The sequence below is a fragment of the Acartia tonsa genome, chromosome 3 (assembly GCF_053477335.1).
Source record: "Acartia tonsa isolate MP-2025a chromosome 3, ASM5347733v1, whole genome shotgun sequence".
NCBI classification, from domain to species: domain Eukaryota; kingdom Metazoa; phylum Arthropoda; class Copepoda; order Calanoida; family Acartiidae; genus Acartia; species Acartia tonsa.
In genome coordinates, this window is record NC_137262.1 from 28,825,575 (window position 1) to 28,852,321 (window position 26,747).

The 26,747-nt window shown below is 32.6% G+C and overlaps 3 protein-coding genes across 5 annotated transcripts in view; 1 reads left to right on the forward strand and 2 right to left on the reverse strand.

Moving 5' to 3' along the window:
- Nucleotides 1-22,570, reverse strand: part of sip1 (septin interacting protein 1) — a 32,518-nt gene extending 9,948 nt beyond the window's left edge. For both annotated transcript variants that reach the window (XR_013877521.1, XM_080153477.1), the window contains exons 1-14: nucleotides 22,438-22,570; nucleotides 21,935-22,011; nucleotides 20,830-20,912; nucleotides 20,267-20,414; nucleotides 19,746-19,861; nucleotides 19,305-19,429; nucleotides 18,315-18,387; nucleotides 14,330-14,436; nucleotides 9,331-9,418; nucleotides 8,639-8,788; nucleotides 4,842-4,987; nucleotides 3,954-4,062; nucleotides 3,344-3,500; nucleotides 2,926-3,036 (exon numbers count right to left, since the gene is read on the reverse strand). Coding sequence is in view for 1 of the 2 variants with exons in the window: in XM_080153477.1 (XP_080009603.1) it covers nucleotides 2,926-3,036; nucleotides 3,344-3,500; nucleotides 3,954-4,062; nucleotides 4,842-4,987; nucleotides 8,639-8,788; nucleotides 9,331-9,418; nucleotides 14,330-14,436; nucleotides 18,315-18,387; nucleotides 19,305-19,429; nucleotides 19,746-19,861; nucleotides 20,267-20,414; nucleotides 20,830-20,912; nucleotides 21,935-22,011; nucleotides 22,438-22,517 (1,570 nt within the window). In the remaining variant the exon portion in view is untranslated. The remainder of the gene's footprint in view (nucleotides 1-2,925; nucleotides 3,037-3,343; nucleotides 3,501-3,953; nucleotides 4,063-4,841; nucleotides 4,988-8,638; nucleotides 8,789-9,330; nucleotides 9,419-14,329; nucleotides 14,437-18,314; nucleotides 18,388-19,304; nucleotides 19,430-19,745; nucleotides 19,862-20,266; nucleotides 20,415-20,829; nucleotides 20,913-21,934; nucleotides 22,012-22,437) is intronic.
- Phf5a (PHD finger protein 5a) overlaps nucleotides 1-26,747 on the forward strand; it is a 164,722-nt gene that overhangs the window by 135,569 nt on the left and 2,406 nt on the right. The gene's annotated exons all lie outside the window — the stretch shown is intronic.
- LOC145313839 (dnaJ homolog subfamily C member 17) lies at nucleotides 22,543-26,261 on the reverse strand. The gene is made up of 9 exons (XM_080153482.1): nucleotides 26,107-26,261; nucleotides 25,701-25,816; nucleotides 25,259-25,377; nucleotides 24,418-24,501; nucleotides 24,114-24,183; nucleotides 23,884-24,017; nucleotides 23,401-23,557; nucleotides 23,141-23,271; nucleotides 22,543-22,898 (listed from the first exon to the last, which is right to left on the reverse strand). The coding sequence occupies exons 1-9, from the start codon at nucleotides 26,120-26,122 to the stop codon at nucleotides 22,844-22,846; spliced, it is 882 nt and encodes a 293-aa protein (XP_080009608.1). The 5' UTR covers nucleotides 26,123-26,261; the 3' UTR covers nucleotides 22,543-22,843.

Below are 26,747 nucleotides of genomic sequence, written 5' to 3' on the forward strand. Positions count from 1 at the left end.
GTTTTAAGCTATACTAGAAAATTATGTCTAGCATCTATTGTTTTTAGTTTTCTACAAATTTAAAAGTTACAATGTAAAAAATAACTATTCCAATATAGCTATTAGCTTCGAGACCAATTAATATCCACTGTATTTCCTTGGAAAGTTGTCTATATTACTATGCAACAAATAATTACTCTCTTAATATTCTTTTACTTACCTATTTAAATCATAAGTTTGTTAATTAAAACAAGGATTAATTTGATAATAAAATGAATATTTTTTATATTTCAGTAAGCCAACAGCTAAGTGTCCAGCTGAACAACACTCTCATGTTGCATGCAATTGTCCAGGCGACAGTAAGGTTAGAAAATTAATTAATAAACTTTTTAAAAAGTTAAATCTTGTGCGAGAAAAGTTTCTTTAAGTTTAACTATTCCCTATCCTTGAACCTTTCTCAAACAAGCATTGCAGAGAATTAGCATCTATTTAGCAACTATTTCCAGTCAGGGGGGAGAGGACATTTGCTGTTTATTACACTAGTCCCCAAAGTTTTATAATAACGTTTTCATATTCGTTATTTTTAACTTTTATAAAATTTTGATTGTTTTGTCTTTAAGTATAGTATCCAAACGTTTCAACTACTTATAGTTATTTACAGAGGGGTTAATTTTGTGTGTCATCATTGAGGTTTTGCATAAATTTATATGTCAATGTCAAAGAAATTATGCAAAACAATGCAATATAATAATTTCAATACTAGTTTAAGACTGTACTTTATTAAAGAAACCGGTTGCATACCTAAATTGTATGGAAAATTTTAATAGTTTTACTTTTTAGATTCCAAGTTCTGATACTGAATACATGAAGAAGATCTTACATCCAAATGGTCCCCCTAGTGATCTGTGCTTCGGAACTGTGGACATTAAAGAAACTAAGAGGGGTGAATCTATTACAAAGAAAAAAATAACTAAAGAGGTTAGTTAAAAAAGAAAATAGTTAAGTGAATTAAGTGACAATGATCAAAGTGACACAGATAGCTCTAAAATTAGAAATAAGGACAAACGAACAATAACTCTTGTAGAGGTGTCAGAACATAATTAATAGAACATTAACTTGTAAGTCTATACGGATTTTACCAACCGTGATGGACAGACATTCAGACGGACTGACTCTAATTATTAAAAAGCTTCGCCTACCTACCAATCTGAATTGTCCTTTATCATTTGATTAATATAATACTTTCATTTCATGATGTGGGACGTTAATATCCAAAGTAGTGCAGCTAAAGAAATAATTTTAATTGTTTTTAGCACCATTCTTATTAATTTACGTAAATACTAGCGGCTACGCCCCTAGAGGCCTCTAGGGAAACATGAGTGGGGGAGGGGGGGGGTTGACCCTCCCTCCCATTTTTATTTTAAGATTTAAAAAGAAAAGTATTTTTTTTCTTATTGGGGGGGGGGGGTTAAATTTGTATTAGGAGGGTTGAGTTAACCTACCACAAAATAGTTAAAACCTTCCCGGGACCTATAAGAAGCTTAACTGTTAAGGAGAACCATATTGGTTCAGCTGTTGGAAAGATTCTTTGCTACAGACAAAAAAGCTTGTTATTTTTTAGACTAAAATTTGCTGAAAAATTTATTTTTATTTAAAGGTAATAAAATTGACGGTTAGATGGACTTTTTCTATTAATAAAGAGCCCCTGAAAATTGTTTTTGCGATAAAAGAAAATATAATTTATTTAATTGTTGAATGACATTTGGCATGAAATATTGTTTTGAATAACAGTTTAATATTCTTTTAACATTGATTGTTTAAATCTAATCATATATTAATAAAATCTAAAATGTACTGAATTTCTTAATTTTTCACATTTCCTAGGGTATTTTTGGAGCCATTTCCGCTTGCCGATATTGAAATTAGGGCTTAAAACTCTTCATAGAGGTTGTTAGATACCTATGTTGATTATGTTTTTGACCCTAACCATAAAGAAATCGGAAAATTTTAGAAAACTTATAAAGCTTATTGTATAGGTATTATTCTTGTAATTTATGCTTGCAATCATTTTTATGAAAATATGACTTTTATCATCACAAGTTAGACATTTTTGGACGTAAAACAAAAACAACCTGGTACAAGTTAATTATCTTATTGGATAACCTTTATACCTATATCATATTCTAAAAAAGAACACTTAGAAGGTACCCAAACTCGTAAAATGCACTTAATGCAACTATCTCTTTAAATTAAATGATAGTTGCCATAGGCGTCCAAGGGGGGGGGGGGGGGGGTAATGGGGCGATTAGCCCCCCCAAAATTTTTATCATTTTACCCCCCCCATTTAAAATTTACCCCTACACTGGGGTTGCCGTAGGCACCTCCAACCATTTTGGAGGGGGTATTTACCCCCCCCCAAACAATTTTGGGGGGTAAATAATTCATTTTTTATACTATATATTTAATAAAATTTAAATTACCCCCCCAAAAAATTTTACCCCGGGGGTATATTTTGGGGGGGGGTAAAGTAAATTTACCCCTGCCAACAGATTTCAGGGGGGGTAATTACCCCCCCCCCCCAAGCAAATTTTACCCCCGGGGTAAAAATTTTGGGGGGAGTAAAAAAAATTTGCGGCGCGCTTCGCGCGCCATTTTACCCCCCCAAAAACAAATTACCCCCCCCCCCCTAAAAATTTTTTACCCCCCCCAAAATTTAAAGCTTGGACGCCCCTGATAGTTGCATTAATGTAGTAAAAAGTTTAACTGCGGCAATCCAGCGCTTTTAAAAGTTTCTTATATATATTTTCGAAAATTAAAGTTATAAAAAATACTCTAAATATTATTTTATATCAAAATAGGAATATCTAAAAAATTAGTTAGGTACTTGAAAAGTATATCTATTTTTTCTACCACAATTTTAAAATAACATACTCAATTTATACTTACCAATAAGAGGATCTGGCTGTCTTGATTGCCATCTTTGTACAGCAAGTCGTACAATTGGAACCCAGGCCTCCCAAACTAGGTTGTGATAGGCTGGCATAGGTTCACCGGCAGCTAAATGATGAGAATTATTTAAAGTACCTACCTACTAATTTTTTTTGTCTCAAGTTTAAGATTTTAACATAAACATAACGTAATATAGGAAAATCAGAAAATGTTTCTTTTTTTATTATTTTTCATTTTTTCATTTCATGCTTTTTCAATATTTGAGGTTTCCTTTTAAAAAATGATAAGTAAACATTGATGAAATTTTCTAGTATTTGTTACCCAAGGCCCAAAAAAAAAGACGAAAGGTTACCTTATTACAGAAAAGAATATATTTATTTTCAGGATTGATATTTACAAACAAAACTTCCTATACCTGGCTGTTTAATGTAGTTATATCTCTCATCATCCAGAATATCTCTCCACTGAGTGAAGGTGGTCAGGTGGGGAATACTTTCATTTTTACCCGCCAGGGGGACCCAGTCCAGCATGGAGTTCTTCACCAGAGGCACCACCACTGTTGTGGCAACATACTGAAATAAGTTGCGCTTAATTTCTGCCGTTCATGGGATCTTATCTTTTTTTGCTTATTTATTACAGAGCAGAGATGGACTATTGTTTATTTTATTTTAGAGGAAAACATGTTTAGCCTCGAACTTTCCGCCCATCAAAAAATGGTAACTTTGAATATAAGTAATGTTTGAAAACAAAAATATCCCTTCCTCATTTTGCAGTGGTAGGAAAATGAAAGACAGCTTATCTTTCCTTTCTTAGCTTTTATTTTGTGCTTTTAAATGGTGGGAAGATAAGTTTAAGTTTAATTACGAATTATCTAACACATTTTATTTGACTTTTTTATTAAGCTTCCTTGTTAACCTTTTGTAACCAACACATTATCTAACTAAAACAAACCTTGTCCAAAGCAACGCAACCAAAGATGAAGAAATGATGTGAGGGTGGCACAAATTAGAAATGTTTAAAAATACCTGCAGCTCAAATTCTTGAAATTCTTTTCCGAATTCCTCTTTTAATTTTTTAAAAGCTTTTAAAGCAAGGTCCATATCCAAGGAACCTTCAACAAATTTTTTCTCTAACCTGAAATATAGATAAATTTTTTAAAACTTTTAAAACTTATATTTTAACCAGGGATCTTAAATTCTTCAGGGATAGGACAATGGACAATAAATTGATGTACAGCCCTAATAATATTGAAAAAATCAGCACTTCTGTACATTAAAATTTTTGGTCGAAACGTTTGACACTTTTAGATTGATAACAACATATAAAAATTTAAATTAGAAGTCCCTTAAGTTTTAAGACCATGAATGAATTTCTAAAACTTTCAATACCAGTAAAAATTTACAGTTCAATGATTTTTAATTTTATGCTATTAACAACATTTAAACTTTGTTTTACATTTTTCGGGTATGGTCCCTTTCGTGGCAACGCACCTTAAGGGGCGATTCTTCGTATTTTTCACAGTAGCTTTTCTCCTATTTCTAGCCCCTGTGGGGCCAATTACCTAACCCTGTGGGACAATCACCTAACCCAATATAACCTAACCAAACCAAAAATAACCTATAAACAGTCATTTAAAAAATACGACGAATCGCCCCTTAAGGTGCGATGAAGCGAAAGTGACTATTCCCCATTTTCCTTTGTATTCAAATGTATCCCTTACTTTTTCGTCATTAACAAAGCATAGATACTTAATCTCTAATGAAACTATTATACCTCCATCCTCGCCACCAAAAAAAGTAAAAAAGTAAAAAAAGAGAGAAACTGCTGAAACGTTTATAAAATGTAATTTTTAATGGCAGAAAAAAGGGGCAAATTAAAAAAATTCCAATATATCTCTGGGAGTCCTACATCACCTGTCAATCACTGCAATGATTTGCTCCAGGCTCTCTATCTGCTCCTTCTCCTTCTCTACCAGCTCAGACAGCTTTGCGCCCTCAGTCTCCAGGACGGTCACGCGGTCCTTGTGGTGCGCTAGCTTCCGGTCATTTTGGATGATATCCTAAATGTTAGAAAACGGTTGAATAAGGTTTGATTAAACAATCGATAATAATATTACTTGGATGTTGCACCAGGTTTTCATGTACTGAGATAAAGAAAAGCTCGCAGCTGACTAAAATAACGATATTCCCTCCTACTTGATGGACGAACTGACCAACAAAAGGTCCATATTAGCAGACTAAATTAACGATGTATTTTTCCCCTGTCCTAATATCCACATATATTCTATACACATTCCTAAATTATAATTTATTTTAAGTTTTAGTGTTAAAAAATGTAGGTATATTTCATGTGCAAAAAAATTATTAATAAGAATTTTTTTCACCTACTAAAAACAATAACTTTCTATATTAAAGGATGAACTTATACACTAAAAAGCAAACTAAGAAAACAATACAATGTGTTTAAAATATGTTTATTTTCCTTATATATGTATGTAAAGTTACCTTTAAAAAAATATCACTTTAATCATACTCAAAACTAACAGACTCTAATTTTTGCGCGCTACTTTAGGATAATGTTATCCTTGTCATATGGATACAAAGGATAACGAACACAAAAAATGAACGCAATTTATATAAGTATTCAAATATTTATTCAAATAAAGCTCTGACAAATAAACAAAAAATATCATTAACATATTTACAAAAATTACAATATTTACAAAATATTTATTAATGGCACCTTTCAGCATATTTGCTTGGCGTTAAAGCTTGCAAAATCTGTTGCACATCTCCATTCTTTGCCTCTACTAGCTTAGTCAGCCAGCCTTCATCATTGGATAATCCCATAGCCTCTAGGGCAGCCAGTGCTTCAGTATTCTTATCAGCTTCATTTCCAAGAGCCTTTTCTTCGTCATAAACATCTTCTGTCATAAAAGGATAAACATCAATGGGCATAGTTTTGTCCAATTCCTCATTGATTTTGCTCTTGGTAATTGGCGTGGCAGGATAGCTGCGGGTAGTGGGTGCTGTTGTAGTGATACTCACGTACTCAGGGTGGGCTAGGGCTGTTAATGCTGCGAGTGTTGTCAAAGGAACAGGGCTTCTTCTGTCTTTCAGCTCAGCAAGGTTGTCTTTTGTCTTCACTGTCTCATTAGCTGCTGTTATTTCAGTGTTGATATTCTCATTTGATGGCCCGGTATCATCACTATTTTCTGGGGTCTTTTTAGCAGCATTGTTTTCAGAGCTCACTTGATCTGTATTAGATTCAATGACTGAAAACTTAATACCAGGGAACATTTGTGTCAACATAGTTTTCAAATCTTCAGCCAACTCAGGCTTTTCTGGATCTAACGCAGTTTGTGTAATTTTGGACTCAGCTGGTTGAATTTCTTTACCTTCTTCTGCTGATGCAACATGCGTTGGGTTAGCTTTTGGTGCAGTGTCAGTATTTACAAAATTAAATTCAACTCCAGGAAACATTTGTGACAGCATAACTTTGACATCATTAGCCAATATAGGCTTGTCTTCTTCTAACTTTGCTGGTTCAATGTCATTTTCTGTAACTTTGTCAGCAGTCTTTTCATCATTCTCATCTGATTCTTTGTCAACAAATGTAAAATTTGCGCCTGGAAACATTTGAGACAACATGACTTTTACATCATCAGCTAACTGGGGCTTTTCTTTTTCTGTCTCTTTCTTAAAAGATTGTGGTTCAACGGGCTTTGATGGCTGATTGACTTTGGAGGACTCATTTTTCTTTTCAAAGGAAAATTTTGCACCAGGGAACATTTGTGTTAGAAGATTTTTTACATCATCGGCCAGTTCAGGTTTATCTTCTTTTACTATTGGAGGTGGGACAATTTGTTCTTCAGCTTTCTTTGAGGTTTTGGGATTTGCAGCTTGATCTGTTTGAACAACAGAAAAGTTTGCGCCAGGGAACATTTGAGCCAACAGAGCAAGTTGGTGTTTTATTTCATCTGGAACAGTTTTCTCAGTCTTCGATTCAGTAACTTCTGTAGGTTTTGGTGATTTGGGAACTTCAGCCAACTTCTTGGCAGGATTCACAACATTGAATTCTATGCCAGGAAACATTTGTGCTAGAATGTTCTTGACATCTGAAGACAGTTCTTGTTTCTCTTCTGGTTTAGTTGTAGAAACAGGCTTGATAATTGGTGTGTTAACTGTTTTGGTGGATTTCTTAGAAGTCGCATTTTCTTTCTCATTTTCGTCCCAGAGATTAGCACAGCAACCCTTCAGAAGCTCCTCCAAGGGCAGGTTCTTATGGTAGTTGGTGGTAGACGGCCTTACTTTTTTCATGGCATGTCTATGACTCTTCGCAACCTTCGGGTACCAGTCGTTTCTCAAGCTGGGTAGATGATAAACAGAAGAATCTCTTGGTCTACTGGCGAGAATTCTGTTCTTAAGATCTTTCTCTGGGCTCAGAAACTTTCTGCGAGGCATGTTTAGTAAATAAACTGGAGATCCATTAATGTTCTTAACAGTCAACTTGGTTGGAACTTTTCTTTCTTCATCTATGGTCTTTTCCAGAGGTTTGAATAGCCTGACCATTTTGTGCATATTGTGTTTTCCAGCCATCTCGCAGGACATGCAGAGATCAAAATCAGGACAGACCAAGCATTTGTATCTGCTACCTTTAATAGCAGCCAAACAACTGTCACACTTCACACCATAATGAATATCTCCTTCCTTGTTTATGTTGTTTTTAGCAGTATTCATTCGCTTTTTGGTGACAAAAATGTAGAGATAATCTTTTTTGCCTTCCAGAAGCGCAACCATTAATTCTTCATCATTTGACATGGTAATCATATCATTCTCTTCATCTCTCCAAGTTATATCAAACTTGTGGTCTGCCAACTCGGGTATCAGCTGCTCTAGTTTATTGACAAGATAGCCGAATGATGTACAGATCTGTTTGTCAATTACAAACTTTCTGACTTGACTCTCTTGTCCATTTGCATCGCAGATTACGGCTTTAACTGTGACAAACATATTTGCCATGATGGAATATATCTTTGTTGATTTTCTGTATTGATGATTTCACTATTAATATTAAATAGTAACTGTCGCATCTTACGCGGTACTGAGTTTATATACTTGTCAGTGGTGAAATAGGAATACGCTAGAAAGCTCTAGAGTTATCCCACCAATAGGAAGCAAGCTAAAATAATTCTGACCAATCAGAGTTGAAAAACAAAATTTTGCGTCATAAGAGGTTTCGTGGATATTCTAGAATAGTAGGGAAATTATATTTTTGTTATCCAAGGTTGCGTGATTTTTCTAGAATAGAGTAGAAATTTCACAATAAGCTTGAATCGTTTTATTAATGATTTTATTTTCTATGATAAGAATCGTTTTGATATTTTGTAACATAATTGGGTAAAAAATCCAAAGAAACCTTTTATGAAGAAAATTTAAATTAGTTGAAAATAAAATAAGCGCAGCTAATTTTAATTTATTTTTGTAACTGAACTATCTATTTTGAAGAAAGTTTCATACAAACAGATTCGCTCCTAGAAGCCTACAGGGCATTTGAGGTGTGTATATGTGTTTTAAAAACAAAAATGTTTATTGGGGGGTGGGTCATTTTCTCTAAGGAGGACGATATCGGTTCAGCTGTTGACGAGATCATTCGGTACAGAAAGACAGACATCTTTAAACTTTTATGTAAGAATTAAATAAATTCTCACCTGTTCACACATATCCACAAGAAGGTTGAGATTATGGATAAGCTCCGGCAGTTCAAAATTCTTCTTGACCTGGGCCGCCGAACCAAGAGAATGCTTCGTGGAAAAACCGGCCCCACCGTCCTCGTCCGGTCGCCGCTGACCGGATATGGACTAAAAATAAATAACGGTCATTTAGTGGTCAAGCAACAATGATGATATGCTTCTGAGAATGCATGTATGAAGGGGACAAAATGCGATTGAGAACTACATAGAGAGCGGTGTGCTTTGCAAACTAAGACAAACTAGTATAAACTCTATAAAGAGCATATTATTAAAAGAAAATTGTTTTTTAAATATAAATTATTGGCACTTATTTTCGAGGAATAATATAGGTATTTTGTCTTGATTTAAATTTTTTAAATGTATCAAAAAAAAGGCATCTTTAAGTTACATTTAAAAGATATTAAATAAATGCAGTTGCTCTGTAAATAATGTCTGCACGTCTGTCTTTCCGTTTTTCACTTAAGCTTATTAAACGTTGCTCTTTTTGACTGATTTCAAAAATCATAATATACTAGGTATATTTAGACAATATATGCCTTAATTAGTACTGATTTACATTATATTCACTAAAATTGTATTAATTGTAAATACCGCGCTACTTATTGATATACAAATCGTTGTATGAAAATGTAAATGTGAAATTGTAGTACCTGATATCCCTTTAGAATACGTTCTTCCTTCCCAGTCATGTCGATAACTTTAATGCTGGAGGTTTTCTCATCAGTTCGGGAAATTTTCCTAAAAACAATAACATTCTCAGAAAACGCCACCATAAAAAAACATCAACGTAAAAACACTTAATTGTAAACAAAATTTGGTATTTTAAGCTTATGTCTTTCATCTAGGAATTTAAGGTAAAAAAAGTATAAATAAATGGTTGTGGCCCGCGGGAGTGTCAGCACATTCCTTAAAATTAAAAGTCATGCTTTCCCATTTAACCTGCAAAAAATGTTTATTCACACTTCAAAAACCTTTGCACGCTACTATTTTATTATGTAAAACGGTATTTTATAATTCTAACGGCTACGCTCCTAGCGGCCTCTAGAAGCCCTAGTCGACCCCCCCTTTTAGTCTAAGATTAAAAATAAATAGTCAACAAGGCTGACAACATCATTAAAAGCGAAGTACTGAAACAGTAGGACAAACGGACATTAACATTTATATTAGTGTCAGAACTGAATAATCAGACTATAAATGTATAAGAGTCGAAGCAAAATTGTAAGTAAATTTGTTGAAAAACTGCTTGATACAGGATAATGTTTATGGACATACTTACATTTTTAGGACTTGATTAAAGAGTTGCATCGCTTATAGCATTAAACTTTGTTGTCCCAGGAATCAATATACCAAAAATCAGATCAATCGGATGATTAGATCACATAAAAATTTGTTCTTAAAAAAGTAAAAAATCAACATGTTTAAAATAGACGTACGGACATTTTGGTAATGATTATAGAGTTGCTACGCTTTCTAAATCGTACCTAACTACTAAAGGAATTACCATGCAAAGTTTGAAATCGATAGGACAATTGAATTCTAACATGCCTAAATTAACGAAAAAGCTATCCATTACGGACGGACCGACCCTAATTATATAAAAGCTTCGCTTTTAAAAAGTCGTTTTTGGAGTGAGTCTTAACCAAACAACAATCTTTTGTACGTTCCTTTGTAAAATCATTGCATCTGTAGGATTTAAATACTTGAAACAAATTAATAACTTTGCCCCAGGAGGTTTGATCAAGCTAATTTTTCGTATTTTAGATATGAAGAAAAATTTTTAAATAAGGGGGGGGGGAAGTTCTGACACTTTCGCGTAAACGGTGAGTATAGGCTTTATCTTTGGACTGAGAGGATAGGTTATTAGGGATAAAATCATTCTTATATGATGAATTTCCCCCAGATTTAAGATTTTTTGGATAGGCCTCCAGGTTCCGGAGCTCCAGGCCTCCAGGTGGTCTCTGGACAGGTAAAAAAATAAAAAATTTCTTATTTGAACAGTTAGAGGTAAGTTTATAAAACAACATAAGCTTCTTTTTATATATTATTCATATATTTGAAGAAAAAATTACAATCGGCCTCCAGGTTCAGGTGCTGCAGGCCTCCAGGTGGCCTCTGGACAGGTAAAAAATCAAAATTTCTTATTTGAACAGTTAGAGGTAAGTTTATAAAACAACATAAGCTTCTTTTTATATATTATTCATATATTTGATGAAAAAATTACAATCGGCCTCCAGGTTCAGGTGCTGCAGGCCTCCAGGTGGCCTCTGGACAGGTAAAAAATCAAAATTTCTTATTTGAACAGTTAGAGGTAAGTTTATAAAACAACATAAGCTTCTTTTTATATATTATTCATATATTTGAAGAAAAAATTACAATCGGCCTCCAGGTTCAGGTGCTGCAGGCCTCCAGGTGGCCTCTGGACAGGTAAAAAAATCAAAATTTCTTATTTGAACAGTTAGAGGTAAGTTTATAAAACAACATAAGCTTCTTTTTATATATTATTTATATATTTGAAGAAAAAATTACAATCGGCCTCCAGGTTCAGGTGCTGCAGGCCTCCAGGTGGCCTCTGGACAGGTAAAAATCAAAATTTCTTATTTGAACAGTTAGAGGTAAGTTTATAAAACAACATAAGCTTCTTTTTATATATTATTCATATATTTGAAGAAAAAATTACAATCGGCCTCCAGGTTCAGGTGCTGCAGGCCTCCAGGTGGCCTCTGGACAGGTAAAAAATCTAAATTTCTTTTTTGAACAGTTACAGGTAAGTTTATAAAACAACATAAGCTTCTTTTTATATATTATTCATATATTTGAAGAAAAAATTACAATCGGCCTCCAGGTTCAGGTGCTGCAGGCCTCCAGGTGGCCTCTGGACAGGTAAAAAATCAAAATTTCTTATTTGAACAGTTAGAGGTAAGTTTATAAAACAACATAAGCTTCTTTATATATATTATTCATATATTTGAAGAAAAAATTACAATCGGCCTCCAGGTTCAGGTGCTGCAGGCCTCCAGGTGGCCTCTGGACAGGTAAAAAATCAAAATTTCTTATTTGAACAGTTAGAGGTAAGTTTATAAAACAACATAAGCTTCTTTTTATATATTTTTACATATCTAAAGAAAAAATTACAATTGGCCTCCAGGTTCAGGTGCTGCAGGCCTCCAGGTGGCCTCTGGACAGCTAAAAAATTTTTTTAAAAATCTTATTTGAACAGTTAGAGGTCAAGTTTACTTAAAAAACAAAATGAGCTTATTTTTAGATGCTTTAAAGATATTTGAAGAATAATTTACAATTAGCCTCCAGGTTTAGGTGATGCAGGCCTCCAGGTGTACTCTGGACAGGTAAAATATCAATATTTCTTATTTCAACAGATGGCGGTAAACTTATAAAAAAATTAGCTTTTATGTTATTTATATATTTGAAGACAATATTACAAATAGCCTTTAAAATAATATTATAATAAGTACAATTTTAAATTACAATTGGCCTCCAGGCTCAGGAGCTTCGGGCTTTGAACAGGTAAAAATAAAAAAAAGAGAATATTATTAACTCCTACAATTTAAACCTTTGAAGTCTCAATGTGTAGGACCTAATAATATTATATGTTGGCGTTATCCTCTTAAATTTTTTTTTCAATTTTGAAAATTTTGCTATCCCCCAACTAAACTATAAAACCTGGCAGCGGCACTTTTTTACAATTAGGTTTGGTTAGATTATAGGCCGATTGTAATTTTTTCTTCAATTATATGAATAATATATATAAAGAAGCTTATGTTGTTTTATAAACTTACCTCTAACTGTTCAAATAAGAAATTTTGATTTTTTACCTGTCCAGAGGCCACCTGGAGGCCTGCAGCACCTGAACCTGGAGGCCGATTGTAATTTTTTCTTCAAATATATGAATAATATATAAAAAGAAGCTTATGTTGTTTTATAAACTTACCTCTAACTGTTCAAATAAGAAATTTAGATTTTTTACCTGTCCAGAGGCCACCTGGAGGCCTGCAGCACCTGAACCTGGAGGCCGATTGTAATTATTTCATCAAATATATGAATAATATATAAAAAGAAGCTTATGTTGTTTTATAAACTTACCTCTAACTGTTCAAATAAGAAATTTTGATTTTTACCTGTCCAGAGGCCACCTGGAGGCCTGCAGCACCTGAACCTGGAGGCCGATTGTAATTTTTTCTTTAAATATATGAATAATATATATAAAGAAGCTTATGTTGTTTTATAAACTTACCTCTAACTGTTCAAATAAGAAATTTGGATTTTATACCTGTCAGAGGCCACCTGGAGGCCTGCAGCACCTGAACCTGGAGGCCGATTGTAATTTTTTCTTCAAATATATGAATAATATATAAAAAGAAGCTTATGTTGTTTAATAAACTTACCTCTAACTGTTCAAATAAGAAATTTTTTAATTTTTTACCTGTCCAGAGACCACCTGGAGGCTTGGAGCTCCGGAACCTGGAGGCCTATCCAAAAAATCTTAAATCTGGGGGAAATTCATCATATAAGAATGATTTTATCCCTAATAACCTATCCTCTCAGTCCAAAGATAAAGCCTATACTCACCGTTTACGCGAAAGTGTCAGAACTTCCCCCCCCCCTTATTTGAGGATGGGTATTTATCAATTTTTGGGGGTGTTAGGGGTGTCCCACCCCCCCAAAAAATAGTTATAAACCTTCCCAGGACCTATGAGAACCTACCCTGTAAAGAAAAACTCGATCGGTTCAGCGGTTAGCGAGATCCTTCGGGACAGACAAAAAACGCTTACTACTTTATATAATAGGTTAAAAATTATTTGATGGGGGTATTTATCATTTTTTGGGGGTGTTAGGGGTGTCCCACCCCCCAAGAAAATAGTTATAAACCTTCCCAGGACCTATGAGAAGCTACCCTGTGAAGGAAAACTCGATCGGTTCAGCGGTTAGCGAGATCCTTCGGGACAGACAAAAAACGCTTACTACTTTATATAATAGCCTCTAGGGGCTTTGCCCCAAGGGGTGATAAAAAAATTAGGGCGAAATTCGTTAAAGGACCAAGGAAATCTTAGGCAAAAAAAAAAAAAAAAAAAAAAATGGGGGGGATTTTTTTTTGGGGGGGGGGGTTGGGGGCGTCCCACCCCCCAAGAAAATAGCTTAAAACCAGCACAGGACCAATAGGTATATACCCTGAAGAGTAGAATCCGATCGGTTCAGTGGTTACCGAGATCTTAAGGGACAGACAGACGGACAGACGGACAGACAGACATCGTTCTACTTTGTATTATAGATAACATGATTTAAATATTGTTCACAAAACATTGATTTTTCATAATGTATTAATTTCTTTTGTTCATGAATGTCAATATTAATACCATCAAATATTTTTACAACGCTTCTTTGGACAAAATTATTTTAATAACTAATAGAAAATACAAACAAGGATGACAACACGACAAGTATTTTTATATTTATATTTTGGACTGACGGACGGACAGACAAAATAAATTATAGAGAAGCTTCGCTAATAAAAAATATTTGTTTAGAAAATATACTATACAATTTAAAGATCATTATGTTTGATGTTTTGAACAACAGAAGTTTTAACCTAAATCGTTCACATTTCTAGAGATCTTAAAGAATAAAAATGCAAACCTGAATTTTCCCTCCTCCAAAACTTCTTCGACTGATTTGTAAACATATTCTGTGTTCCTTTTCTTTCCACCAACCTCTCCAACAGTTTTCCATTGTTTCAATTTAGACTAGATAAAAAAAATGGCTTTAACTTTTTTTCCATCCTATTAAAACAGTAGTAATATTCCAATAACTACTGAACTGATAACTAAAGAGGAAATTAATTCTTTTGGGTACTCTATTTTAGATAAAAATCAAGTAGGTCCTGTGATTTCCTATCTCATTTTTAAATTTAAGTCTTGGGATATGGCGTTGAGCTTTTTTTCTTCCCCCTTTGAATACAGAGCCCCTTAGATTATAGAGGTGCATCCGCTAGTGCTATACCTATTTTTTTTTTTTACAAAACTCTAAATCATTTTATCCAATTTTAATATTTTCTTTCCTCCAAACATATCTATCTTCTTCTCTAACTTTTTACCTACTTCTCTATTTTCTATATCTTTCTATCTACTTCTACTTCTTTCTATCTCCTTCTAAAACTTTCTATCTACTTCTACTTCTTTCTATCTCCTTCTAACAGTGTTGTGGATCCGGATCCGCATTATTTTGAGTCCAAGGATCCGGTTCCACAAAAAAATGCGGATCCGGATCCTGGGGTATAAATTTATGGAAAAATCTACCTAAATTTATATAAAATAGTCACTTACAAATTTTGAAAATCAGACATTCTCTTGATGAGAGCCAATCTTTAAGGTTTAGGTTCAGACTTGAAAATTAAAAATATTTTTGACTTTGATATTAAAGAATAAATATTTTATTGAAAAATTTGGTGATTTTATTTTTATTGTCAAGGATCCGGGTCCGGATCCGGATCCGCACTGACCAAATTTGGAGGATCCGGATCCGCATACAATCAATGCGGATCCGCAACACTGCCTTCTACTTTTTTTTATATCCTCTTAAAACTTTCTATCTACTTCTATATATTTATATCTACAAATATACCTTTCTATCTCATTCCCTATCTTTTTATCAACTTCTCAATCTTTTTATCTCTTTCTATATCTTTCTGTCTCTTTCTATATCTTTCTATATCTTTCTATATCTTTCTATCTCTTTCTATCTCTTTCTATCTCTTTCTATATCTTTCTATCTCCTTCTATATCTTTCTATATACTTCTATATCTTCCTATCTGCTTCTTTATTATTCTATCTCCTTCTATATCTTTCTATTTCCATCTTTATCTTTCTATCTACTTCTATATCTTTCTATCTACTTCTATATCATTCTATCTACTACTATATCATTCTATCTGCTTCTTTATCTTTCTATCTACTTCTTTATCTTTCTATCTCCTTCTTTATCTTCTATTTCTTTCTATCTACTTCTATATCATTCTATCTACTACTATATCATTCTATCTGCTTCTTTATCTTTCTATCTCCTTCTTTATCTTCTATTTCTTTCTATCTACTTCTATATCTTCCTATCTCCTTCCATATCCTTTTATCTACTTCTCTATCTTTCTATCTACTTCTACATCTTTCTATCTACTTCAATATATTTCTATCTACATATATATTTTAGTATATCCTTCCCTATCTTTTTTATCAACTTCTCTAGGGTAAGGCGGGGCTATTTCTGTATTGAGGCGAAGTCGGTAATTTTTGACACACTTTCATTAAATGACATTTTTCTCCATGTTCTAATCGATTGACAGAAAAAAAACATAAAATCAAATTTGTTCCTTATTAAATTGCCTGCAAAAAAAGTAGGTATAAAATGAGATAAATTTTTAGGGTACTTATTGAATCTCAAAGTCGAAAAAAAAATTGTTTCGATTTTTTTTTGGGTCAGAAAATCGATAAGTTGGACAAAAACTGGTTAGAGCTAGAGCTTAGACGTCTTCAGGGGACTTAATAAGCATCTAATGGGAACTCTATTTCCGTTTAAAACTTTAAAAAAGCTTGTATAGTTCTACTTCTATATATTTCTATCTCCTTCTTTATCTTTCTATCTCCTTCTATATCTTTCTTTCTCTTTCTATCTCCTTCTATATCTTTCTATCTCCTTTCATATCTTTCTATCTCCTTCTAAATCTTTCTATCTCCTTCTATATCTTTCTATATACTTTTATATCTTTCTAACAGCGTTGTGGAGCCGCCTGTGATACTGACGGCTCCGATCTAAAATCAAGAAAAACTCCACAAATATTTTTTGGCAAGTCTATTTTTGACTTTTGTAGGTTTTAAAAGTTCATTTTTTGATAAATATATTTCTATTTACTTCTATTTCTTTCTATCTCCTCCTATATTTTTTAATCTACTTCTCTATCTTTCTATTTGCTTCTATATTTTTCTATTTTCTTTTATACGATTCTCTCTCCTTGTATATCATTCTATATGCTTATCTATCTTTCTTTTTATTATTAAAGGAACCCTGCAAGAAATATAGCACTTTAACTACAGAAAGACTGAAACGAGTAGACCAAATACCCAAAATTTAAATCCTCCAGCTTCAAAAATGAAAAAGGTATAGACATTTCAAAATGACATTTTTAGTACAATGGAAATTTTAAAAGTTTTTCATTGCTATTAATAGAATATTCCTTATTAAAATATGTCGCCTAGAAAGAAAATTTTAAGCTTATATTTGGCAGAAACTTAGGATGCCAGTAACAGATAACATTTTTACAATAAAAAGACCCTTCGTTAGTCAAAATCATTAAAAAAAAATCAGTTTAAATTGCTTTGTACTGAGAGTACTGTAGTGTGAGAATACCAGCCTTTAGGATTTCCAGCCAATCAGAAGGCTGAGTCCGCGCTAAGTTCACTGAACAACAAATCACAGCTGAGCATATGTATTACTTACATTAGTTTCATTTTTTCCTGATATGATTTTACGCTTACAAATGAAATTTAAACCGAATTTTCTAATGAAATTTTGACTATGAAATGTTAATGTTAATGTTCGTTGTAAAAATGTTATCAGTTACTGGAAGCCTAAGTTTCTGACGAAAATAAGCTTTTAATTTTGCTTCCAGGCGACGTAATTTAATATTGAAATTTCCATCATGTAAGCAATGAAAATCTTTCAAAATTTTCATTGTACTAAAAAAATCATTTTGAAATACCTGTAACTTTTTTGTTATTGAAGCTGGAGGCTTTAAATTTTGGGTATTGGTTCTACTCGTGGCAGACTTTCAGCAGTTAACGCAGTGTATTTTTTGCAGGGTTCCTTTAACTTCTTCTCAATCTTTCTATACCCTACTATATTATTACATCTGATTCTGTTTCTTTCAAAATACTTCTATATCTTTCTATCTCCTTCTGTATCTTTCTATCAACTTCTACACTTATGTATAATTCCATCTAGTTCTCTATCTTTCTATCTACTTCTTTATCTTTCTATCTTCTTCTATATCTTTCTACCCTTTCTCTCTCTCAATATATCTTCTTATTTATCTTTCTATCTACTACTATATCATTCTATCTCCGTCTATATCTTTCTATTTCCTTCTCTATCTTTCTATTTCCTTCTCTATCTTTCTTTTTCCTTCTATTTCTTTCTTTTTCCTTCTATTTCTTTCTTTTTCCTTCTATTTCTTTCTATACCTTTGTATGTATCTAATTCTCTATCTGTATCTTCTATATATCTTTCTATCTCAATAAACACCTTTTACCCCTATGGATATAGCCTTCTATAATTTTCTATACCCCTTATGCGAATCTTAACATCTGTTTTTTAAAGCTAAGCTTTTCTATAACACTATTTATCTGATTTAAGGAATACTGTTTCCTATTACAACAAGGTACAATGTTATTAGCAAACCAACTCTATAATCAATTTTACAAGATTTACACATTTATATTCTGCCTTTTCATTTATAACACTCTACAAGTGTTAATGTTTGTTTGTCCTGTGTTTCAGAGCTTCGCTTTTAAGGATGACAACATCCTTGTTCTAATATTGAAGCTTCTCTACATTTGTTTTCTATCTACCTACCTTAAATTCCGCCTCTTCTTCATCCTCGCTGTCTCCTTTGTCTCTTTTAGGTCTACCTCCTTCTGATCCGTACCTGAATTAATTTATAAGAATTTTGGTTTATTTTTTAACAGTATTGATGAATAAAAACTATATGAAAGAAATTAAAAGCGGTCAATCGGGTGTTAAGAATCTCAAATAAGGTTTATGGTTGGGCATAGGAATCTTCACAAGTATTTCTTTTATAGCAGCTGATAATTGAGAAGAAAACGAACAGACAGTCCAACAAAGTTATAGATTATTTCGATATCAAAAAAAAGTGCAATTGATTCCATAAATAGTAGGGTTGGCAATCCGAATCCGGAATGCGTCCAATTTTTGGTTCGGATTTCGTTATTTTAATTCGGATTGTTAATTGTTTAGCTAAAATTAGCGTCTTGAGTTTTTTTGGGCCGAATATTTTTATTTCACAGTAGCTTTTTATGTTTATTTTAGGTTAGGTTTAGTAAGGGTCAATTGGCCGCTGTAGGGTCTATAAATAGGTGTGAAAATATGAAAATAAAACTTAGATTCTTCCCAGTACCCGGTAAAATTTAATCCCTTAATTCACTTTTAAAAGGGACTTTTAAAATATTGCTAGAATCCGGAATCCGTCAAAAAATAAGAATCCGGAATCCACGGATTCATCCGTTTCATTTTTGGGCGGATTTTTGTAAGAATCCGAATCCGGTCCAAAACTTGGACGGATTGCCAACCCTAATAAAAAGGGTAAAATCAAGAGTTTACAACTTTTTAGATGAACAAATTGTGAATAAATGGTGAAAATAAATATCTTTCAGGAGTGTTTTTTCCTGTGACGTAAAATAAAGCAACATAGTGTAAGATTCCTATTATTATTAGTGCCAACTCTATATGCTTAGTCAACATAAATATATATTATACTATTTTTGAAGGTCAAAGGTACGGACTGACCTAAGATAATGAATAGCTGCGCTATTTTTAAAAATTTACCTGCCAATTGCACCTTTTCCCTTTCTAACAAAAGCCTCAACAATTGTGGATCTACCCTCCAGATTTTTCCCCAGACCTTTGCCCGCCTGGTAACCCATCTGGAGCAACAACTTCGCACCAATGCCCTGCAAAAGAATTTTGTTAATTCATGTTGAATAACTTTATCTAAGAACAAAGAGTTGATATTATATCAAAAGAAAAACTTTTTACTCTCAAACTTTTCCAAATGTTAAAATACCAGCTGTACCTTTTGTAATTTGGTCCCATAATGATCATTTTTATTAATGGAAAATTTGGAGGCAAAATAGTTTTTCCTCGGACAAACACAACTCTTGGATGTTCATTTTCATGACTGGACTTCTTATCAAAATAAGAAAAATCAGCGTATTCAACAACAACAATCAAGTTTAGGGTAAAAATTGAAACATAAAAAAACCCTACCCTAGTATGCTTTTCCCACTCACCAAAACCTTTGCCAAGGCTTTGCGGCTGGAAGAATGTTTGTGTCCGCATCCCAGCTATCTGGCCCTGGTCCTCCCGTCTCCCTGCTCCATCTCCTGGACAAAATAAATATTTCAAAATCAATCAATCAATCAATGGAGGTAGCTCAATGTAGGAGGTTATTGACGAATAAGACAACTTTCAGTTTCATGAAAGAGTGATACATTTAACTATGTGATTATCCTTTACAGTGAAGCTTCTTATTTGTGCGTTTAAGGTTTTTATTTATTTTTTTGGAGGATATCTTTACCCTCCCTAGGGAAATCATTCCTGAATATAAGTACAACCCCCCCCCCCCCAAGAAAATTTTGTTTTAACTTTTTCTTTGTAAAATTTTAAAAGAAAGTGAAGGGTCAACTTACACTCATGCTCTTAATAAAACTTCCCATTTCTTTATTCCATTAAAATCAAATCAATTACAGAAGCTTATAACCTAAACTTATCAATACAAAATTTCATACCAAGTTTAAAGCCACGCCCCCCACCACCGCTGCCCCCAAAACTGGGTCGTTCATCCTCGCTCGAGTCCCCGCCACTTTCAATTTGCCTCCGAGAAGATTCATTGTCATCATCTTCTTGATCTTCGTCCTTCTTGGAATCTTTCTTCTTCTAAAATCATATTTAATAGTTAAATACAAGAAGTGGTCTAGAAAGAAAATAAAATACGTAAATATGAACAATATGAATTATTTCCTTTCATAATCAGAGTGCTGACAATTTAGACAAACGTACATACATTCTTCATCCTCTCTCTTATGGGCGGTTTCACTCAAAATGCCTAGTCGAGAAAAGAACCCCTCTCCCCTCACGTTAATTAAGGGGTAGTGGGACATAAAGTCGTTACTTTCCTTCAAATTGACTTTTGAGCTCTGATCCATCTTTACGCTTTAAAAAAAAAATCATTTTAAAATTGATATAACGATATAGTACATAGGTGTTTTTTAATCATTATGTATTTAAGCTAGGGTACACCTAATTATCATAAAAATAAAATATGTTTATAAAATAAAAGTTTAATTCTAACCTGTCCTTGTATTCCAGCAGATACAAAATTCATTTTTTGTGTATAGTCAACTTTTTTAGTTTTCTTGGTTCCAGCAAAAGTTCCTTAAAGTGATGAAAGATTAGTTTTCATTATATCTCATAATATATTTTTTCCCCCTCCAAAATTTGCCAAGTACATTTTTAAAAGCGAAGCTTTTTAAAAGCGAAGCTTTTCTATAATTAGGGTCGGTCCGTCCGTCCGTACGTCCGTCCGTCCGAGATAGATAGCTTTTTTTCGTTAATTTATGCATGTTAGAATTGTCCTATCGATTTCAAACTTTGCATGATGATTCCTGTAGTAGTTGGGTACGATTTAGAAAGCGCAGCAACTCTATAATCATTACCAGAATGTCCGTACGTCCATTTTAAACATGTTGATTTTTCTACTTTTTTAACAACAAATTTTTAAGTGTTTTAATTATCCGTTTGATCTGATTTTTGGTATATTGATTCCTGGGACAACAAAGAACAATATTATAAGCGAAGCAACTCTATAATCAAGTCCAAAAATGCAAGTATGTCCATAAACATTATCCTGTTTTTAAGCAGTTTTTCAACAAATTTACCTACAATTTTGATTCGACATTTATACATTTATGTTCCGATTTTTCAGTTCAGATACTATACAAGTGTTTATGTCCGTTTGTCCTACCGTTTCAGTGCTTCGCTTTTATGGATGTTGTCATCCTTGTTAGTTTATGTGTCTTACAAGTTATAAATTAAACTTCTTCTGATTTATGTAAGTGTAAAGTTAAAGATTGGTGTAATTCTTTATCTGGCTTATACAAGGTTAAAATTCTAAACGAACATGTTCTGTTATATTTGATGGAAACAACCGGTACATGGAACTAAAGAGATAATACAAACGCCGATAATTTGATGAACATCCCCAAAGATAACACACAAAATTACCCCTTCTTTAGATTACAATAAGTGGTTGAAACTTTTGGACACTCAACTTAATTCAATAAAAGTTTCCAGAAATGTTGAACCAAATATCAAGAAACCTTTAGGATTTGGTGTAACAAGCAGCTCAACGTCCCCTCGCTCCCTGAGCTGCACTTGTCAAAATTAAATTAACTTACCAATACTGGGTGCTTCATCAGCGTCACTGTCTGAATTATCTGCCCATACGCCATAAATCTGCTTGTTTTTACTCATTCTTAAACAAAAAAAAACTAAAATTATACATGTCGATGTTAATAATGAAATAAAACCTGACTTGGACCAAGATAGTTTTCCTTTAAATAATGTAGTCCAATCAGCCTATTTTTTCTAAGATCTTACTGTACAAACGAAGAAGGCCAAAAACACATCTCTTTTATACACATGATAATTTAGGTATGAAAGTTTTAGGTTGAAAGTGACAATTTCAATGTAAATTTCTGTCTGTCAGTTATGCTCTTGAAAAGAATAAACAGAGGAGGGTATATGTAAGAAAATTAGATAAGTAAAACCAAAAAGAAACTTTATCATTTCATCATGTACAAAAAAAATAAATTAAATAAGAAATTATTTGGGGCAACTAAAAAAAGGCGTATCTTGCATTGCAAGTGTTTCGGCAAATATGAAACGTCTTTTCTACTACCTTTTCTTTCCATAGGCTGTGGCCATTTCATCCTCCAGATCCTGATCCGTGATCTCAAACCTCATCACCTCGTCGTCCATCTTTAGTTTATTTCAAGTATGAATATCTGAAATATTATTTGGTTGTTCTGTATGAATACTCATTTGTTTTAACCCTGGAACTAACAAGGTACAACACAAAAGAAAAAAATCAGAAAAAAACTATGCACAAAAAATGAAAATACCTGCATCATTTAGAGTTATCAATATGTGCAAAATTTCATAGAAATTTAATACAAATATTTTAAAAAAGGATCAGTTAATTAACGTTGCGTAAAAATTCAGATTACAGCTAAAAATAAAAATGTCATAATATTTATATGAAACAATGTAAGACAAATATTTATTTTATTCTATTGGCTAGGTAATTAATCATCTTCTGCTAACATTTGGGCAATAAGTCTTTTTCTTTCCTCTTCTTGTCTGAAAAAAATAGTGATAAGTATATTGATAAAATTACAAGATCAATTTTGTCTATAAGAATCATATAAATCGCTGCATGTATCGAAAAAAAACTTAAATTTTGTAAGCTGTAAGCGACAGTAATAAGGTAAAGTTACGATAAACAAATGCACAGACTATATTCTGTAACTTATATAGTTGCAGACACATACATAAATTACAGAAAAGCTGCGCTACTACTAAATGTTGTGTTAAACTTGTACCTTAATTTTCTAAGGACCAAGCTTTCAAAGTCAGTTTGATTGACGAGTCCATTGGCAGGGAACTGCATTTGAGGTTTGGCTTGTTCTCCGTTTGAACTTTTGTCTTCTTTGTCATCGCCCAAAAGCTTTACCTGTAAAATATGATTATGTAAAATTTGATAAGAGCTCTTTAGATTTGATAGAGTGAGTAAAAATGTCAGCTTTGATTTGTTTTTCTTTTTAACTTACAAAAAAGAATAGGTAAATAATGCTATAGTTACCTTTAAAGGAGAATCCATAAAACCGGTTTCAATATTAGCCGCCATTTTTGCATCGCTTGCAGACTCAAACTCTATTAGTGCACTGCCTCCCTTCTTTTCATTTACAACTACAGCAGTAACTTGGCCGTACTTCGTAAATATCTTTTCTAATGATTCCCTGGAAATAAAAAAAGATGGAATCCTATTATACAAAGTAGGAACTAAAGTTATCTATTTTATGGAAACTTAACATACATACCGGGAAGGATTTACGCTATAAATATTTTATATTTAAGTCTTTGGTTGAAAATTTTAGTTTAATTTTCTACTTTCCTTATCCTTTCTAATATATAACTCCTAGATGCTACGGGCGATTATGAAAGGAATAACAGATAAAGTTAACTTTATGAACTAATATTCTGATAAATCTTAATACATTAGGTACGTGAAAATTTAGTGGAGAAGGTTATTTTGACACAATAATACCTAAAACATGTTATCTACCTATTATATGGTGAATCACTTGATTTTGACCATTTTACTTTTAACTTTGCTTTTTGATTAGCTTCAGGTACATAGCTTTGTTTAGGGTTTGCGGCTTCTTCAGCCAGCTGCTGTCTCATCAATTCTTGTTCTTTCTGAATATAATGACAATTTCAAATAAAATAAAATGATGAATTAAACATGAAATTAATATATGATCATTTTGAAAATTGGAGTTTTTCTTGTATTACCTCTAATTGGCGTGATCCTTCCTTTCGCAATCTTTCTATTTCTCTAGCAAGCTTTTCTTCATCTGATTTCCTAAATTTTTATGGATATTACTTCTGTCAAAGTCTTTAAAATAAAGGTTAAACAAAACAAATCTTTTCTAAGCTAAACAATTTATGTGATCTTAACAGTGATCTAAATGTATAATAATCAATGGCCAATAGTTTGATATCCCAAATGATGATTCATAATGTATGTATGTGTATGAGTCAACGAATAAAAAAACAGCACAATGTCCCCTCTCTCTCTCTGGATTTTAAAACTTACTTTGAATATTCTTCTTCAAATTTAGCTGCGTGTTCTTTGGCTTCTAACTCATCTTTTAGTTTTCTTCGTTTCCCATCCAATTGCCTAAAATAATAGGTATACAATTTGACTATAGCCTTTATAACCATAGACGTCCAAGAGTGGGGGGTAAAGGAGTGTTTACCAACCCCTCCTTTTAACCCCCTCAACATCTTAACAAGGATGACAACATCCATAAAAGCGAAGCACTGAAACGGTAGGACAAACGGACGTTAACACTTGTATTGTGTCTGAACTTAATAATCAAAATATAAAAGTGTTAGAGTCGAAGCAAAATTCTTAATTTTGTTGAAAAACTGCTTGATACAGGATAATGTTTATGGACAAAATTACATTTTTAGGACTTGATTATAGAGTTGCTTCGCTTATAATATTGTTCTTAGTTGTCCCAGGAATGAATATACCAAAAATCAGATCAAACGGATAATTATATCACATAAATATTTGTTGTTAAAAAAGTAGAAAAATCAACATGTTTAAAATGGACGTAGGGACATTATTGTAATGATTAATATGGAGTTGCTACGCTTTCTAAATCGTACCTAACTACTACAGGAATCATCATGCAAAGTTTGAAATCGATAAGACAATTCTAACATGCCTAAATTAACGCATAAAAGCTATCTATCTCAGACGGACGGATGGACCTACCCTAATTATAAGAAATACATTAGATAACCCCTCTCAAAGCTTTTAAACAACTCATTTTACCCCCATTCGGACCTTAAATTGGATTTTTTTAGAGTAAATTTAGCTATAATTTCAATATTATTGTCTGTTATTATTAGGAAAAAAATTATACCTGCTTCTTAAATCAGCAGCTTTTCTGGCTTTCAATACATTATCATATGCTTTTCTTGTATTTTCGTCGGTCAAAACTTCAAGAGCATCTGACAACTCGTGGAACCGCTTGATAGCTTCCTAAATAAAAACGTGTTTTAATAATTATATTTATTGTGTTACAAATAATTTAACTTTTAAGGGCAGAGTCACTAAAAGTACCTTCCAAAATTAGTGTATTTCGATATGTATAGGTAGTCTTATGAGCTTTATGTTCCATTTTGTTGTTTCAGCGCAGTTTTGTTTTGTCTGTTAAGATCTTGATAACCACTGGTTTTAGGCCTTTTTGCAACTTTAGTGATAGCTTGACTAGATAATTTTCTACAACCTCCCTCTTGATATCATGGGTCCTAGAAGATATTGCCACTAATGTACAGTACACTTAATTCTAATAACCTAGCTACCTCATTATCTGGATTTTTATCAGGATGGCATGTGAGTGCTTTCTTCCTGTAGGCCTTCTTTATTGTCTTTTCATCTGCATCAGGTTCGATCTCCAGCAGGGCATACAAATCTTTTTCTATAAAGTAGATTAATGTTAAAAAAGTCTGAACGAATAGATATCTTATTCTTGAATTAATAATTTGTATATATTTCTGAAAATAATAAAAGGGATAGCTCCATGGTATAAATTGACGAGTTAAGGATAATTTTTAAATGCATTTTAGAGAACTTTCCCATTTCATTATCTTTCATATATAATTTGAAATTTATGTTATAAAATTGTATATTTAAATAACAATTTATCATTAATTTTATATAACTTAACAAATGTATAGTTGTTATATTATTAAAGAATTAATTTCTTACCTTTAACCCTATCCATTTTCTTTCAATTTTTATTTTACTATTAATATTTTTGTTTTGATTTGAGTCGTGTGATGGATGTTGCGGTATTTATTCGTTTACAGCTGTTTTTACTAGCGCGGCATTTGCGCATCATGGGCTTTTAGTAAACTAGCACAATTATATTTTTATTTATTTTATAGCCCACAAATATTCGCCAACAGATAATAGATATAATACATCTAGATAATCAATCTGAAGCTATGATTCGGTAAACTTTAAAAGGAATTCCTATGCAGTCGATCCCTTTTATTAAACTTGCACACTTATATTTATTCTTATTTTCTAACTTCAAAATATTGGCAAAAAAAGAATGTATAAAAAGTAGATCTAGATATTCAATCTGGTCCGAAAATCTGAAAACTGAAAAAAGGAATTCTTATGCAGACGAATCCCTTTTTTATGTATATTTATACGATTCATTCAAAGAATACTAGCGATGAATGTTTTTAACAATATAATTTCCCAAAGCTAGCTTTATCTAAAGAAATTAAACTATCCATTGCTGACATATTATATATATTTTGCTTTATATTATAAGGAAAAAAAATTACACGATATGATTTACCCCAGCATAGCATTATTCTCAGAAATTCGACGTTTTA